Below are 19,190 nucleotides of genomic sequence, written 5' to 3'. Positions count from 1 at the left end.
TCACGTCATCTCAAAGACCCCATCTAAATTGGCTAATAAAGTGCTCCTCATGCCAAGTAAGATCACAGATTAATTCCCTAAATTCAAACACATAAGCAGAGGCAAGGCAATTACCTTGTTGTAGCTTCCGAAGTTTGTTTCTGCTACTCAACCAATGTCTACATCTCCAAATGTGAAAGTGAGCTCACAAAGAAATGCCTCATAGTTATAAAGTACTAGCATATTCTTTTCCAAGATTAGGACAAACCATGATAAAGCTTAACCACAAAGCAAAGCCCCAATGAATTCCACCTTGGAAGTATCATTTACATACCTATCCAATTACATGCGAATATAGAGCTTTACTTGTTGCGAAAATCCCTTGAACTTTAAATGATCACTATTGAACTTCTCTAGCATACTGATCTTGGGTTCTCTTGTTCAAGATTGATAAACAAGTGAAATCATCCGATCACTTCCTCTGTTGTTCTAGGAGTCTCGGATCTAGTCTTGCATCTCTTGAAGCGCACGACCTAGATACGTAGGATGTTCTATTTGAAGTTATGCTTGTCGTTCATTCAAGTCTTGAATTTGTTGTTTGAGGTTTTAAAGAACGGCCACGATTTTTTCAAGGGTCACCTTCATGGTGCTTAGTAGGGCTAGAAAGTAGTCTTGCCAAACTGTTATGGGAGCACTAGATTGTACTTAAGAGACTAGACTAGATGCAAAATTTGTTACAATAATTTTTCTTTTAAGATAATTCCACGTAGGAACACAAGGTACAATGATAACTTAACAAGATACAATAAATCCCACAAACCATACCATAAGTATGAACAACAAGACTCAATAGAATATGAAGGATCCCACAACCCAAGACCGTAAGTATAGATACAAGATATCAAAATTACATAATCTCCCTAGACAAGGATGAACAAGATACAAGACACTACTAGACAAGATCTCGTACTACAAGATTACAAGGTGACAAAACAATATGAATATAATGGAAAACAAGACAAGACTAGATACCATGATTAGATAAAAACTAGAATTGAAACTCAAAGTTACTTGGAGGCCTAGACTCCTTGAGCTCCCAAGACTAGCATTGGCAATACTAAGGAGCTTTATGACGAGCCCCTCCTTTTATAGGTATTGGAGAACAGCTAAAGATCTTCTAAAATAACCATGATGACATCATCAATGATACAAATGATGACGTGGCATATATTCTGGCAAGTTCTATGATGACATAGCAAGAGCGTGTTCGCATGGTTAACTCAATGATGTCCTATTAAGAATGTCTTTGCATGGTATGTGGATTCATATGATATGAGCAAGAATTAACCTCTACACTTGGTCATGGCATGTCTGTAACAATAACTATTTAATCTGACAAGTCTAATCTCCACTTCAAAGCAATAATCCTTTCTATGTACAAGTCTAATCTTAATATGCTAAGTTCTGATCAAAAGTATCCAATCAAATTATATATGTAAAAATGTGTACTATTTTATTTAACCCACTACGTAGATCCACCATAGCCTGCGATAACTCATGAATAGCCAGCTCTAATACACTTTTCTTTATATCAAGTGCAAACCAAAGAAATTTAATAAATAGTTAAATATACAAAATAATAAAAATGTTATTTATTTATTTTTTTGTATTATAATAGGCACCCTCTCCACTGTGGTTGGCTTGCTGACGGCAGAGTCACTTTCAATACATGTTGCAACTTGTGTTTATTGTAGTGCATGCCCAATTAGATCTTCACCTTTCTCTACTATCACCTAGCTTCCTATACCCTCTAGTGATCAGATGATTAAATTGTTGCATTTACCAATTTCAACTCCAAAGACTACTGTGTTTTGGTTTCTAACCTACTACCCATTCACTTTCAATCTCATCTCAAGTTTGACTAGTGGTTACAACACTCGGGACCCATCTTCAATGAACATCACACATCAATATCTCCCTTAACCCACTCCTATGAGAGCTCCCGGCTGTTGGACAACTCTGTCCTTCAGCATCTTGCACACTTTTTCAATCATTTACAGCATTCATTCATTCACTTCACAGTTATCTTTCTTCTCTATTTGTATTTGTCTTGAGTTTTTGTGTTGTGTTTTGCATTTGTGTTTGAGTTCTCTGTGTTTTAGTCGTGGTCGTACGCTCAATGTCTTCTTTTGCAGACTCCACATAAAGGACAGCCACCGGTGTCATGGAACAGTTGAGCACACAGCAACACTCACAAGTGTTCTTCACCAGCACCTTGCCATGCCTCTCATGCTTGCAACATGTGCTGGATCCAAGCATGCTTGGCAGTTTGGCATGTGTTCTATGCCAGGTATCACAGCTGCTCATGACCTGCTGGAGCCAGGTATGTATGGCGGTTCAATGAACAGCACAGCAATAGTGTTACACACTGCTGCATGCATGATTGCTGCTCCAGACTTGCTGAAGCAATGTGCTCCTGCAGCTTAATGGTGTTGCTTTACACAGACAACAGAGCATACTTCCCTGCTACATGCAGAAGAACAAAGAAGAAGCCAGACCTGGTAGTGTGCTGCATGCTTCTGCATGGAACCTCCTCCATTTCCTCCATTCCCTACAACTTGAAAGCTATCTGGCACAACATAAATTAAGCATCAGTAAGCATATACAAGAAAAAACAGGGTGAAGATAAAACACATGACCATGTATCATAAAAGAAGAGAAAGTTACCCACAGTGGCAATGGCCCAAAAGTGAAAACATCCAACTGCATAGCCAAAGACCGGTTGAAATCTGTGCTCTGTTCTTATTCTGGATGTTGCAGTAAGGGTATTAGACAGCCCTATGTCAAAAAATCACCTTTAAACTTTCCATATAGGGCTCCGTGCCAGTTCCAGCTTTCTATTTCTGAGAATAATAATTTTACCTTCAACTTTTGCTGAACTCATATTCCCCACAATAAATGAATAAACTCATCCACCAAAATCAGTCTACCAGCAAGATCTTCAATTCATGCTGGCATCCCCAACAAAAACAACTGAACTTGTCACTCAAAGGCATCTTCCAACAAGCTTCATGTTTCCCATTTTCAACAAGCCCAGAGAGCAGACAATAGTGAAATAATCAACAAATTCGGAGGTGGCATCTTCTTGCTCAATCAATTGCCTTTTTCAGGTGTCTTGCAGAGCAGGACAGATCAACCATGCAAGTGTAAAGGTCTAAGTTGGGATGATACCATAGCTTGTATCAGAAGTCACCAAAGTACGTTTGACAATACTCAAGTGACTGGTGGATACATACACCAAATGTGATGCAGTTGCAAAAGCGTGAGAAGTGTTTGATCAGCTTTACCTGCAACTTGAAACCTGTGGCAGCATAGGATAACTGAAAAATACCCTTCTTAGCACTACTTCAAGACCATGCCCACGTTGGGCATACAATGTGATTAGCACATTCCATGAGCCCAGATCTTAAACTGGACACTCGTCAAAACACTTCTCATGCTTTTGGAAGTGCACCATATTCAGAATGTAGTATCCACCAATGCACTGCCAACAATCCTACTTACTGTTTTGTTGACCATTGTCTAACACCTTTATCGCGTACTTGTTTACCCTTACAATTTCTCTGTTGTCATGGGCTTAGACGCCACAGGTACAAGTGACGGCCCCACAGAGAGGCCTTGCTCTTATTTGCTCAATTAATTCCATGGTTCATGCCCTCATCCACACTGGGCTACCCTGCAATAACGGCATTCTAGGACACCAGTTCTGACTGGAAGCTTGTCAAACACCTTCTCATGCTTTAGCAAGTGCATGACAATTGCCATACATAACCATCAAGGCAGTGCCAAAAGTCATGTGTGCGACCCATCTAACAAGATTATGACTGCAAGCTTGCCAAATGTCTTATGCTTTAGCAAGTGCATCCAATTTGCCATATATAGCCATCAACGCAGTGCCAAAAGTAGTATATGCATCCCGCCTAACAACCTCAGCATGCATTTCTTCACCCTTCTCAGCTGCTCCAACACTGCCACATGCTTTCAAGACACATGTAAAAGTAAAAGCATCTGGAGCAAGGCCTTGCTGTTTCATCTGTTCAAAACAGTTCAGCGCTTCATGATCCTGACCATGTTGGGTGTATCCTGCAATAAGCGTATTCCAAGAGACCACATGCTGCACTGAAAGCTTGTCAACAACATCTCGTGCTTTAGCAAGTGCACCACATTTGGCATACATATCTACCAATGCAGTGCTGAGAAGGGTATTTGTTTCAAGCAACTGTTGTCGGACAACCTCAGCATGTATTTCCTCACCTTTCTCAGCTGCTCCTACTCTGCCACAGGCTCTCAAAACACAGATAAAGGTGACAGCATCTGGAGATACACCGTGCTGTTGCATCTGTTCAAAACAGTTCAGTGCTTCATGACCATGCCCATGTTGGGCATATGCTGCAATTAGTGCATTCCAACAGACCACATCTTGAACCAGTAGTTTCTCAAAAACTTTTTGTGCTTTATTAAGTGCACCACATTTGGCATACATATCTACCAATGCAGTGCCAAGAACAGTATTTTTTTCTAGCAACCTTTGTTTGACAACCTCGGCATGTATTTCTTCACCCTTTTCAGCCGCTGCTATGCTGCCACAGGCTTTCAAGGTGCAGGTGAAGGTCCCAGCATCTGGACAGAGGCCCTGCTGTTGCATTTTTTCAAAACACTTCAGTGCTTCATGACCATGCCCGTGCTGGGCATACCCTGCAATTAGGGCATTCCAGGAGACCACATCTTGGGTTAGAAGTTCCTCAAACACTTCTCGGGCTTTTGCAAGTGCACCACACTTGGCATACATATCCACCAATGCAGTGCCAAGAATAGTATTATTTTCCAGCAATCCCTGCCTAACAATCTCAGCATGGATTTCTTCCCCCTTCCCAGCTGCTCCTACCATGCCACAGGCTTTCAATACACAAGTAAAGGTGACAGCATTTGGAGCAAAATTCTCCTGTTGCATCTGTTCAAAACAGTTAAGTGCTTCATGACCATGTCCATGTTGGGCATATCCTGTGATTAGAGCATTCCACAAGACTAGATTATGAACTGGAAGCTCTTCGAACACTTCCAGCGCTTTTGCAAGTGCACCACATTTGGCATACATATTGACTAGACTAGAGGCAACATAAATATTTGATCCGAGCAGCCCAGATTTGCGGATATCATTATGGATCCTGTTGCCTTTACAGAGGTCCTTTTGCTTAGCACAGACCTTCAACAATGCCAGAACAGCTGCACTGTCTTCTTGAGGCCTCTGTCCGTTGCCATTGCTGTTGCGGTTTCTGATGCCGGTAATAAGCCTCTGGTCCGACCCTAGCTGATAAGTTTGCAGCTCCCGTCTGGAGATCTCTTCTTCAACCCAGGGTGGATTGTTCCAGCCATTGATCCACAAGGGCTCTTTAATCCCTTTGTGCTTAAAGTCTCTGTGCTGTGCCGCCAATGCTGATTCTTCCTGGTCCGATGTGAAGATGAAAGAGTATGAAATCGAGTTGATACGCAAGACGTGTCCCCGGCGCCAGAAGGAGATCGAACGCTCACTGTCGAATGGTGATGTAAAACTTAAAGCCCGAGCCGCCATGGTGAGCGAAAGCTTTGTCCCTCACATCTTTTACGGAAGCATCTATACTTCTATACTATTAGTTAACGGGCGGGGGGCCGGGCGGGCGTGCTAGCATGTGCTTTCGTTCATCGGCTCTCTATTGAAAACTTTCAGAACTTTTGGAGGCTGACGCTTCAAAATTCAAATACGAATTTGCAAGCTCTCTCAACATGGCAAGTAAATGTGACGGCTGTTTTTCCTGTGACGGGCCATTTTGCCTTGTCAAAACAAGACTTTTCAAAAATGCACTATCAAAATACAAGTCGAAGATCGAATTTTGCATGTCATCACGACGACATGCCTAGCTAAAATGCCCTATCATTTGACATGTCAACATTTATAAGCTGCCTTTCATTTTTACTAGTTGTATGTACTGGTATTATATAGCAAGTCGGGAATTGGTGATTCTCGAGTACCTAGCAAGTACCATGTGAGTTTTCAAGTTTCAACTACTAACTAGGTTAGTGGCTTGGTAAGACGAAAGATTCTTACTATTACTATATTTCATTTACCTCATCTAAGACTAAAACCTAGGATTTGAGAATCAACGGTCGGGATCAATCTAGGTTTCTAACATAGTCGAGTAACAGTGTGATTCGCAATTTCGCGAACTTCAAAGAAGGTACATCATATTCTCATCTCCAATCTAGAGTGCACACCGCAGTTTGCAAACAACCATTGCTCAATCTTCAAGTTCAAATCTACCCTGGTCTAGTCTCGACTCTCCATCCAATGGACTGAAGCTAAGCAGTGGTACAATGTACTTGAACTAGACAGCTGAACTATAAGGCATAAGCAGGTCTAGGCTTGAGGCTGCAACTCATGAGGCAGTAAACAGCATTGGGCAGTTGCGAACAGGGCTCGAGATTCAAGAGCTAGGGTACCAAGCTCCAACGAGACAAGCTTTGAGTCGTTAATTGTGGGCGGCTACAGGCCTGCCACCCTAGTCGCCAATGACTCACGAGGCATTTGGATTTTGTTTGGTGCGAGGCTCAAGCCACCTGGCTATATTAAGTGGTAGGCTCAAGGCTAGAGCTACAGCCCACGGGCCAGTCAAAAGTTACAAGGCCAAAGTTTGGAGTCACTACTCATGACCAAGTGAGAGCGAGTGAGGCACAATCATTAGTGACTCATCAACACATTACGAGGAAGACAGCACCGGACAGAGGTGATTGTAATAGGCGGAGGCTCATGAGTCCATTAGCTGGCAGCGAGAGTTGAGTTCAACCAAATAGGTACCTACAAGGCCCATGCTATTGCTAGTGATATAATGGGTTTTTCTATTCTATCAATTGATCGATTTATTCTAGGAGTTTAAGGTTGAATCATGATTCGTTATCGCTATTGGGCTTTAACATTTTGTAGGTTAGCAAGGAATACTCACTAAAGTAAGATTCAAGAAGATGAGAGGGTGAGGCTTCGTTACATGTTAAAATTGGAAGAAATGTGAGTCTTTTAGAGCCCAAAGTATGACCCAAAACCATGTTTCAACATAATGCATTTTTAAAAATAATATGTAAAAGGCAATGAATTTTCAAGCTCATCTCTGAAGTAAGGAATAATATGTAGAGTAATTATTCTCGTAAGGTCTCCTTTGTTAGTAGTGCCAATAAGGGCATGCTATAAAGATGGTTAGGGGAGTCTAGCTTGTATTTAAGGGGAAAGTTGTCTAGTTAATTAGCATGTTGCAGCTTCTTTTAATACATTTGAAAAGAAACAAAAGAGTTGTAGCTTGTAGGTTCCTTTAATCAACTTAAAACAATTAAAAGATATAGAAACCATCCCTTTCATTGAGGATTTGTTTTAGGATTCTTCTTGTAACTTCATACATGTGCCCTTAAGAGTCATATCTTAGCCAACCTAAGTGATTGGTGCATGCACATAATCTAAAACTTTGTTTCATCTTTTCCAAAGAGAATCTCTTGTGGGAAATATTAGCCTTTAACCCATTGGAGGTGACTTCTTTTGGACTTTTGAACCATATGTAAACATGCACACTAATTTTCCTACTCTAAAAAGTATATAGAGAATAGATGACATGAAGCTAAACCGAAAAGGAAGATTCATGCCAACAATACTTAACAAGTACAAAGGTAGGTGCGTGAATAAAGTAGGTGTGATGTGCCTCTGGGCCTATAATATATTTGCTCTTTGCAATAGATTGGAATGTAACCAAGTGGTTACCTTGATCATAATTTTGTGCATCCTATTAATGGTGCTTAGCATGCAATACTTGAAGCATAATGTTATACTCAAAGTATAATATGCATTATGATTCAATCTGCCAATTGTGCTTAGTATGCAATACTTGAAACATAATGCTATACTCAAATTATAATATGCATTATGATTCAATCTTTGATGGATGTAAGCATCCTTGATAGTTATTGTCTCGTTATTGTGTGACATAGATACTATTGGAGATTTAGTGGGAGGCTTGGGACTTGGAAATTTCTCTCCAATTCACCAACGTATATCAACTTGAGCTATTACTTTCAAGTACACACTGACAACCTTCTTTTATTGTTTCACATAACAACCTTTGAAAAGCATGCATATTATAATCATAACATAAGGTACATTACTTTATGTTATCTTTTTATGTATTGTAGATAGCTCGACCATAAATCCATCCAAATCTCAAAAGGCTTTGGCAAGGAAAAAGGCTTATCCTTCTATAGCCTCTTTTCCTATCAAGAGGCCAAAGTGTTTGTGGAAGGCCAAGGGGTTTGGCATCAGAAGATGCTAATGAAACTATGGGTCAAATGTCAGCACTAAATGCAAATGCTTCTAGAATGCAAGAGGGAATGACTTCAGTAGTGTCAAATGATACAAAAAATATAAATGTGAATGTGGGAAATGCAATAGAGAGTTCTTCCAATGTTGATGCTTCTATTAAAAAGGTGAAATGAAAGTGGCAACATCAATGGACTCTTTTGCCTCCATGGTCATACATATGTAAAACTCTATGTAACGAGGAAAGAGTGAAATGCCAATGGTATCAACATGCCAACAAAGTAAATACCTATACACAAGGAGGCTCTCAAAGCATCCAATTGTCGACATTGAATGATCATGCTAAGACCTCTTATCACATTAGTGCAGTATGTGCTCATAATGCCAAGGCAAAGATTGGCAGTGATGGCAAAGGACCTATGGACCATGGATTGGATACCACATTTCATAGTGAACAAAGTGGATCATATCATGCATGAAATCGGTATATTTTTGTGCGTGTGAGGATATACAATTGGAAAAAAATCCACATTTATGCAGGTTGCAAAGGGAGCTTTGTACTCCAAATATCCCAGCATCAAATGAGTATGGATCCTATGTAAATCCAGTTTCAAGAAGGGAAATGATGTTGGCTATGAGGGACCGTGTTCGAAAGCAAATGTATGTATGTCTATCTTCTTATTCTTCTTCTTCTTTTCTCTCTGTCTCTCTCCTTTTCTTCTCTCCCCGCTTTTCTTCTCTTTGTCTCTCCCCCCCTTTCTTCTCCCCCCCCCTCTTTTGCTTCTCTCTCTCTCTTTCTCTCTCTCCTCGTTTTTTTTCCTCTCTCTTAAATTTTATATTTTCTCTCTCTATAATTCTATTTTTCTCTGTTCTTCCTCTCTCCTCTTCTTCTTTTTTTTCTCTTTGTATCTTTCTCTCGGTTTTTTGTTCTCTCTCCCCCCTTATTTTTTTGTTCCTCTCTCTTTCAAGTTTTTTTTCTCACTCCCTCCTTTCCTCTTTCTTCTTCTTCTTCTTCTTCTTCTTCTTCTCTCTCTCCCCCCTTTTCTTCTCTCTCTCTCTCCTTTTCTTCTCTCTCTCTCTCTCTTCTCTCTTTCTCTCTCTACATTCTCTATTTAAATTTTCTTCCTCTTGATTTTTATTCTTTGTTGCTCTCTCTCTCTCTCCTCGTTTTTCTTTTCATCTCTCTTTCTCTAATTTCAAGTTTTTTTCTCTTGCTCTCTTCTCTCTCTCTCTCTCTCTCTCTCTATTTTTCTCTTTCCTCTCTTCCCCTTTCTCTCCCCCTATTTCCTCTCTCTCTCTCTCAAATTATATATTTCCTCTCTGTCTCTCTCTCTAAGTCAAAAACTATATTAAAAAAGACTATTATGTTTCCTCTTTTCTCCCCCCCCTCTCTCTCTCTCTCCTCTTTTATCCTTTTTTTAATTCTTCTCTTCCCTCTCTTCATTCTCTCTTTATTTTTTTTTTCTTTTCACGCTCTCTCTCTAATTTTACTTTCCTCTCTTTATAATTCTCTCTCTCTCTCTCTCCATATTATCTCTTCTTCTTATTATTATTTTTCTCTCTTTCTCTCTCTCTCTCTCCTCTTTTCTTCTCTCCCCACTTTTCCTCTCTCTCTCTCTCTCTTCCCGCTCTCTCTCTCTCTCTCTCTCTATCGCTCTCTCTCTCTCTCTGTGCCTCTTTTTCCATTTTTTCTTCTCACTCTCTTTTAAATTTTATCTTGCCTCTCTCTATAATTCTCTCTTGATGTTCCCCCTCTCTCTCCTCGTCTTTCTTTTCTTCTCTCTCTGTATCTTTCTCTTAGTTTTTTGTTCTCTATCTCCCTCTCTCCTCATTTTTCGTTTCTTCTCTCTTTCCCCTTCAAGTTTTTTTTCTCTTTCTCTCTTTTCTCTATCTATATTTTTTCTTTTCCCTCTATTTTTCTATTTCCTCTCTTTTCCTTTTTCTCCCCCTATTTCCTTTCTCTCTCAAATCATATATTTTCTCTCTACCTCTATCTCTAAGTAAAAAACCATGTCAAAAAAGGTTTAATTTAAAAAAGACTATTCTCTTTCCTCTTTTTTCCCCCTCTCCATCTTTTCCTCTTTCTTCTTCTCTCTCTCTCTCTCTCCTTTTCTTTTCTTTTCTCCTCGCTTCTCTTCACTCACACGCACACACACACACACACACTCTCTCTCTCTCTCTCCTTTTTTCTTTTTTTCTTCTTTTAAAATTTATCATTCCTCTTTATAATTCTCTCTCTCTCTCTTCTTCTTCTTATTCTTCTCTCTCTCTCTCTCTCTTTAAAAGAACTTTTAAAAAAGGAAAGTTTAAATTAAAAAGTTCAATCTAGCTCTGAGATATTGAATTTTTTGTGTGTGTGTGTCAACCTAGGCCCTACACATGAGAGAGAGGGGGGGGAGAGGAATTTAATTAAAAAGGAGAGGGGGAAGAGAAAGGGAGAGATTACATGTGAGAGAGAGGGGAGGGGGTTTTAATTTTAAAAAGGGAGGTAAAAGAATGAGAGAGAGAGAGAGAGAGAGAGAGAGAGAGAGAGAGAGAGAGAGAGAGAGAGAGAGAGAGAGAGAGAGAGAGAGAGAGAGAGACTAGACCCTACACATGAGAGAGATATATGTGAGAGAGAGGGGAGGGGGTTTAAATTAAAAAAAGAGAGGTTTGGAAAAGGGGGTAGGTTCGGGAAGCCCAAAGGAGGTTCGGGGCTTCCCAAACAACCTACAACCCAAAATAATATAGTAGTAAGAAGAATAACTGAAGTGACATATGGACAATAGGTGGTTGAATAAAAAAACATCCACAAAAAACCAACACAAGGAAAAACCTCACTAGATTAACTTTTCCCCTCAAGTTCTCGGCCTCTAACTTCCAAAACTAAAAGTATTTGTAAATAAGATCTTCCCAAGTAGGGCGATCACTTCAGCCCACAAAGATCCTCTATTCACATAATGCATGGACAATGAGGAATGTGCCACGATTGAGGTTGAGAGAGCTCTCGATCTTATGCCCTTGGGAGAGGCCAAAAGTACATACCTTAAGTTTGTCTCATTCATTTCCTATGATTTGCAAATGGGCCAATACCTCTTGCCAAAGCTTGACATTCCTCCCAAAACAAACGATGGGTAGACTTGTGGGCTCGACATCTACATTGACCATCCATGATACCTATTTTGAAAAGTTTATCCCATGTCATGAATACACCAAGTATGACTCTCCATAAGAATAACTTCTCTTTCATAGGGAGCATTGCAAACTCGTTGATCTTCAAAACTTATTGACTTTCTTCCTTAAACAAGACAATTCCCCACGCTTTGTGTTGATTCTAATATGCTATTATCCATATGCATTGCCCAAATTTTTAATTTTGGAAGTATCAAAGCAACACTCTATATTCCTATTGCTCCTATTGAGAAACAAAACAATCCATGGGTCCTTATCTCTCTTGGAGATAGTCCTGAAACCGTCTTGAAACCAATCAACTAATGAGCAACTGCTTCCCAACAAATTCCATTTGCCTTGGATAAGTTCTAGTCTCCCTAGCCTCCTAGAGACTTCCAGTGACTCCCAAATCCTTGATTCATTGCCTAGCCATGCATCATGGTTCTATCTACCACTCCTTTCTTGGAAAAGTTTTAAGATTTTTAGTTTTACATGGAGTGTCACGTCATATTGCTCCAATTGCATACCTTGCTTCTAAGCTTCTCCAATACCTAGCTAGTTCTGATAGGCTCTTTGGCATATATAGCTATTAGATATTCCTGATAATGAAAATATCGACCTCAATTCATAATCCTACCTTTCTAACCCAATTTGAGCAAGGTATATTCAATTGCACTTATCAATGTGGACTTTCTAAAATTGAAGGAGAAACTAGGCACATCATTGTAGTGTTCAAACATATCAAGGGCCTTTTGTAAATTCACTTTGGAAGATTCATTAGAAGGTCATCACCAAAATGTTGACCCACTAGTTGCACACCTTTGTATCAAGTTGATACTTAAGATATCTCCTCTGTTAGTCATTTTGTCAAACATACAGAAAAAGATCGTGTAGCAAGGGTGAAAGGGAGTGGACTTACTAGGCACCCTTGCATGACACCCCTCCCAATAAGAAACTCCATTCATATAGTGATTTGAGAGATGTCCCCATTCTTTAGAAGACGAAGAAGATTCACTATTTTGGAGAAAAACCCCACTTTTTGCGTAACCAATCACAAGTACTTTCATCTAACCCAATCAATAGATTTCTTGACATAAGCTGAAGATAATGATCTTTTAACCATATCATTTGGCCTAGTGCTCAATAATAATAGCATTTAAGACATTATTAGAGAGACCCACTCTTAATAAATCCATATTGTTCCTAGTTGACACATTTTTGAACTTTGGGAGCAAGCTGCCAAGCTATTACTTTGGCAAATAATTTGTATACCATGCTTAGTATGAAAGCTTAATATACTAGTTTTGCTTAGGTATCAAGAAAATCTAGGAACTATGAAGTCAACCTTGTTTCCAATACATATTAATCATGCCTATGATCCCCCTATAATCTCCTCTAAAATATTCCCCCAAAAGTGGAGCATGCATTCAATTGTCACACTGTCACGGCCAAGAGATTTATTATTGCTAGGTCCTTTGATGGTAGTTAGAAGTTCTTTCTATGAAAAAGGCCTAGAGAGAGAGTTAATTGTTTTTATTTGTGACAACATTCTCAACAAAGCCTAGTAGGAATTTAGTTGCAAAACATTATCAAAACCTTCATCTTCCTATACAAGTGAGAGAAGTAGTTGTGACATAATTTGACAATTTGCACGTGATTGATCATCTAGCTCCCATCATCCTAATCCAAGACAAATAAGCTCTCCTTATTTTTTCTTTACTTAATACTTCTAATAAAGTAGGGTGAAGTACTGCAATATGGATCCAACACTAGGGCGCCTATTAAATTGTAAGGAGATTTTTTTAATTTCCCTCATGTAAGCTCTTCAAACTTCTTCTCATTTTGTGTGCCACTTGAAATGCTTTGATGTCATCTCTTGAAAGGCTGTGCCTATTGCTCCTCTACAACATCCCCATGAGTATGTCATTGGCCCACTTGAGCTCATTGTTTTCTATGTCATAGAGTAGAATGCCTTGGAGGGCTAGTGAGACAACTTGACTCTTCATCACTCTCCCCTTTGAAGAGGTAAGTGTATTCTCCATGTCTAAAGAATCATCCACTCCATTTGTGTAGTTTATGCTCCTACACTAACATTGCATCCAAGTTTTCTTTTCTAATCCATCTCTAAAACAAGCTCCTCTTGGCCTCACCATTCAATCCTTTGGCATTGATTGTAGCTATTTTAAGATGGTCCTTCATGAATTCACTACTATAATTTATGGGACGGTTCTTTTTCAAAACCCTTAGTACTAGCATCTAGATCTCCCTATTCCAACATCCAATCCTTATCGTTCATTTCACTAGACTTGCTTCCAAAACACAAAATTTTGGCTGCAATTCATAAAAAGAATCACCATTTATCACCTAATATGGCTACAAGCTAAAATTTTAAAGGCATTTTATTGCATGAAGTCACCTATACTACAATGTAAAGAGGGATCGTAAATCAAAAACTTCTTGATATCCATATATATATATTCTCATAAAGCTTGCATTTCATGTGTTATTTAACATTGGATAAGTAGAGGATAACCACTATAAGTACATGAGTGTGTATGCATATATGCCTTGTGTATAAATATGTATATATTGCCTAACATGACAAGTTTAGATAATAAATGAGATTTGATTGTCAAATCTTTGAGTTGTAGGGGCTCCAAAAAAAATACACTCCATGTTGTACGAGTAGTGAACCAATCATAGTTTTGCACATCCAACAAATTCCTTTGCCTCATGACAATGGACATTTGAACCTTAGCATCGATGCTTAGGAATTCCCTCTCAAGGTGATCTAGAGGGACCTTGCTAAGTTACATAAAAGCTATTGCAAGGAATAGTAGCATGATTCTAGAAGTTCCTAATTTTTGTTGAGTATTGTTTGATGTGACATGTTTGCACTTAGCAAACGGAACTTTAGATTTGGTATTTTTTACCTCAATCCAACCTTCATCTCCTTCATCAAGTTTGCTCCCTTCTACAATCAACTTTGTAACTTTCTCGGGGAAGTTACTCATGAATATATATGTGCATCACATGGGTTCAAAATAAGGTATTCTTAAAATACCATTTATATATATATATATATATATTACATACAGAAGGGTGTAAAATAAAGGGGTTGTTTACAGATTGAATAGAAAAGGGTTATTTTATTTAGGAAAAATTCACAGATAAGGATATTTATAAATAGGCCTTGAACGCACGTGATGTATAGATATGCATATAGTAACTTCCCCGAGGTAACTTTCTATGACCCTTTGACCACATCTGCCCAATGATTTCTAGTTGGGCTAGTTTTATCCATGCATTTCTCCTCCAATCCACTAGGACATTCCTTATAATGGTAGCCATAGAAGCAAAAATTAAAACATGGACACCTCGAGGGATCACTCATAGATATATGTATGCATCACATCGATTCAAAATAGGGGATTTCTAAAATACCATTTTATATATTGTTTACATACAAAAGGGTATAATATAAAGGGGCTATTTACATATTGAATAAAAAAGGGCTATGTTTTACTCACAAAAAATTCACAGATAAGGATATTTATAAATAGGCCTTGAATGCACGTGATATGGAGAATATACATATAGTAAACCTCTCGAGATAGACCCACAAACTTAGTTCAGACTAGGCACAACTTAAGCTAGCAAATAGTTGGCAAAGCCAATTCCGCAAAATCTGATTTCTTGTTAGCTATATCCTAGAGTAGGCATACACGGTTCTTGAAGGGACTTGCCAATGCACCTTGGCAATGTTTAGAAGGAGATCCCACAATACTACAAGGGAAGGGAGGTATAGGGGCGGTGGTTTATGTGCAAAATAGTGACACAACTAGCAACGCCGCTCTAAGAAAAAAAAAAGGAGCAAAAACCCGAGCGTGGCATTTTGCCGCAAACAGTTTGAGAGAGAGCGAAAGAGATCGTGGCTTTGGGAGGGAGAGGGAGAGAAAGAGAGAAAGAGAGAGAAGGAGAGCTTCTCAACGCCGTCGCCGCCACTGTCGTACGTGAAGTAGAGGGAGAAGTGTACGAAGGAGAAAGAGGGGACGTTGCGAAGAGGAGACAAAGAATCCATCCTCAGGCCTTTGCGGTAAGTATACTACCTCCTCATGGTTTGTTATTGTGCTTTCTTCTTTTCCTTTTTTTGTTTTTCTTGAGAATGAGATGCATTGAGGGAAAATGAGAGGAAATGAGAGAGGGAGAAGAAGAAAGAAAAAGGAAGAGAGACAGAGAGAGAGAGAGAGAGAGAGAGAGAGAGAGAGAGAGAGAGAGAGAGAGAGAGAGAGAGAGAGAGAGAGAGAGAGAGAGAGAGAGAGAGAAGATAAAAGATAACAAAGAAAGAGAGAAAGAGAGAGAGAAAGGGAGGGAGAGAGGAGAATGAGTGAGAAACAACAAGGGGCCGGAGAGAAACAAAGAGAGGGGTAACCTCGGGGAAGTTACTATATGTATATTATACATCACGTGCGTTCAAGGCCTATTTATAAATATCCTTATCTATGAAATTTTCCTGAATAAAACATAACCCTTTTCTATTCAATCTGTAAACAACCCCTTTATATTACACCCTTTTGTATGTAATATATATATATATATATATATATATATATATATATATATATATATATATATGTATGTATGTATGTATGTATGTATGTATGTATGTATGTATGTATGTATGTATGTGTATATATATATATATATATATATATATATACACATATATATATGATATTTTAAAAATATCTTATTTTAAACTCACATGATGCACACATATATTCATGAGTAACTTCCCCAAGGGGGCAACAAAGAAAGAGAAAGAGAGAAAGAAAGAGAGGGGGGAGAGAACACGAAGGATAGTGGAAAAAAAAAGAGCTAGAAAGAGAATTGGAGAAAAAGAGACAAAATATGAAAAAAAGAGAGATAGAAAAAACAACAAATAGAGAGAGAGAAAGAGAGAGAAAAACGGAAATAATAAGATAATTAGAGAGAACAAAATTATAGAAAGAGAATGGCAGAGGGGAAAGAGAGGCACGAAGAGGGGTGGGGAGAGAGAGTCTTTCAATGCCTTGTTTTATGAGTTTTTTATTTTTGATCTTTGATTTTGATTTTATTTAGTGAGATGCGTCGAGTGCAAATGAAGAAAAAATACCAAAGGAGATAGTCAGCCTTTCGGACCTTCCTCCAATCTTGGAGCCTGAGATGGAGGCAATGATCGATGCATTGATACCCATGGATGCCGAGTCATCTGATCCGCTAAGAGAGGAAGCGTCCATACTATTATATGATAGGTACCGAGCATCTTGCCTGAAGATGTTGCTCGCGCTCTTAAGTGTACGGCAAAATAGGGGTGGAGTGATGCGAGTGTGACTGAGTTGTTCAGGTATATTCTACGTTAAAAAAACAATCGTGCTTTTTCAAGGTGTTTTATGATTTTTTTTTCAGGTTGCTAAAGTATCATATATTACCACTTGGAAATACAATGCCTGAGTCTCGTGATGATGTGCGACATGTTTTATGAAAAGCATGGACTACTATAGCATCCATGCATGTGTCAATGATTGTGTGCTGTTTCGAGGAGACTACAAGACTATGGAGACATGTCCAAAGTGTGATGCTCACAGGTATTGACAAGACTTGCAAGGGCAAACCATCTTAGAAAGTTCTTAGACACTTTCCACTTATCCCGCGTATACGTCACATGTTTCATACATCGAGCATAGCGAGCTTGACAACGTGGCATGTGCAGAATAGATCCATAGATGGAGTCTAACGAATATCAACGGATTCACACGCATGGAGCCACATTGACTCTACCTTTCCAAGCTTTGCACGAGAGCCAAGGAATCTTTGGCTTGGTCTTGCTATGGATGGCGTGAACCCATTTGGTCTCCGCTCAACTTTTTACAGTGTGTGGCATGTAGTCCTTGTTAACTATAATATCCCACCATGGCTTTCTATGAAGAAAGGACACCTGATCCCTAGCTTACTCATTCTTGGGCGCTACAAAGTCAAGAATATGGACATCTATCTCAGTCCATTAGTTGATGAGCTTAAGATTTTGTGGGAGGAGGGTGTCACCGTGGAAAATATGAGCAAGCGCGATGGTAGACAGTCCACCAATATACGAGCCATTCTCATGCGAACCATGCATGACTTTCTGGGATTCGAAGAGTGCTCAGGTTAGTAGGCTTCCGTTCTCATTGGTGATATCTAACATAGCTCATTCAAGTTTGTGTTGACTAAATAGGGGTGTTGGGACAGGTCTGGTTATCTCAGGTTATCATGCATGTCCATTGTGTGGGATTTTTTCTAAAGAACTAACTATCAGGGCTAAAATCCCATGATTGGCATAAGATATATCATGTTTATACTGACCTCGATTGTAAGTGGCCTGCATATTTTGCTATTTAGTATCTAGTCAATGTTCATAATGCTTCTTCATTTGTGGTAGTTTGTACTACCGATCGTGATCGCGGGATGCCTCATTCTAGAAATATGTGGGGCGATTTACAGGTTGTCAAATTTAGTGCAATGGATATCACAGAAGGAGATCTATTAAGACATCCTCTATTGATGAATCCGCAGGCGGGGAGTAGTGGAGATAGTCTGTCTCTTTGAGAAGTACCTGTCCACCAGCATGCTCACGATACAAACCCACCTCTCCTGGTGCATCTTGTAGATGAAGTGGAGATTGCGAGACCTATCCATATGCTATGGATGTTCTTCTTGAATATTTCATGAAAACCCTAAAAGGCTTTGTGTGACAACGAGCTCAGCTAGAAGGTGGCATGGCTGAAGGTTGACTAGTGTCAAAGACGTTAATGCATATTTCACAGTGGCTACCAATGGTGGATTCAGACAACAGTATGTTATGGTCACTGAAGGATGATGATAGACTGACCAGAGATGCGGTGGTTGGAAATGGGGTAGAAAAAGGATGGATGGTGCAATGGAGGAGAAAGTGAATCGTTTTTGTATGTTGCATCATGCATCCATGGAGACGTGGCTCGCTAGATACGAGCAGGCCAAGAATCGGCGAGAAGAAGCGCGATCAGAATTGCGACGTAGAATGCGCCATTGACCGATTCGATATCCTGAGGGCATGGAGGAGATGCGGTGGTTTATGTCTATGCGATAGTTACATGGAGCTTTGATCGTGGCTTCTCGTGAAGGGGTGGAGGTCTCTACTAAGGAGTGGGAATTCTCGAGGAGATGTAGTCTGAAGGTGACCGCATGTTTTATAAGCTATCATATTTAGATTTTATATGTTAACTAATCTAATCGTTTCAATGTATAGTACAAAATATACAGTGCAGCGTAGTCACGCGGGCGACATTTTCGCGTCGAGTGCATCAACAAAATGCACTCCATAATGGATTATGGTATCATGGCAAAGTTCGAGCAAGAGAGCCGATGGTGAGCCACGGATCTAAACACTATTATAGATGAGATGGAGTATTTTGGAAACTTAAAAAGTGTTATCTTAGTGGATTATCGTAGCTTCTCCATGCTCATATTTGATGTACAGTGGTTCAAAGTGGTATTGGAAAGAGTTGGGACAACTGTTCGACGAGGTCTATCTGGATTTCTTGAAATAGATTCTAAGAAAAGATGGACGGATATGCGCGGGACGTTTGTCTTGCTGGCCCATTGTGAACACGTGCATGAA

At 39.4% G+C, this 19,190-nt stretch overlaps 1 protein-coding gene across 1 annotated transcript; it reads right to left on the bottom strand.

Moving 5' to 3' along the window:
• Positions 1-1,609: 1,609 nt before the first annotated feature.
• Positions 1,610-5,643, bottom strand: LOC148027288 (pentatricopeptide repeat-containing protein At1g11290, chloroplastic-like). Its single transcript, XM_087691866.1, has 2 exons — positions 2,711-5,643; positions 1,610-2,608 (listed from the first exon to the last, which is right to left on the bottom strand). The coding sequence occupies exon 1, from the start codon at positions 5,606-5,608 to the stop codon at positions 3,884-3,886; it is 1,725 nt and encodes a 574-aa protein (XP_087547992.1). The 5' UTR covers positions 5,609-5,643; the 3' UTR covers positions 1,610-2,608; positions 2,711-3,883.
• Positions 5,644-19,190: the final 13,547 nt, after the last annotated feature.

The sequence above is a fragment of the Lygodium microphyllum genome, chromosome 13 (genome assembly GCF_053477565.2).
Source record: "Lygodium microphyllum isolate KBCC chromosome 13, Lygodium_microphyllum_v1.1.10, whole genome shotgun sequence".
Classification (NCBI taxonomy): domain Eukaryota; kingdom Viridiplantae; phylum Streptophyta; class Polypodiopsida; order Schizaeales; family Lygodiaceae; genus Lygodium; species Lygodium microphyllum.
The sequence above is the reverse complement of the archived record's forward strand: the minus strand, read 5'-3'. Positions and strand labels throughout refer to the sequence as shown.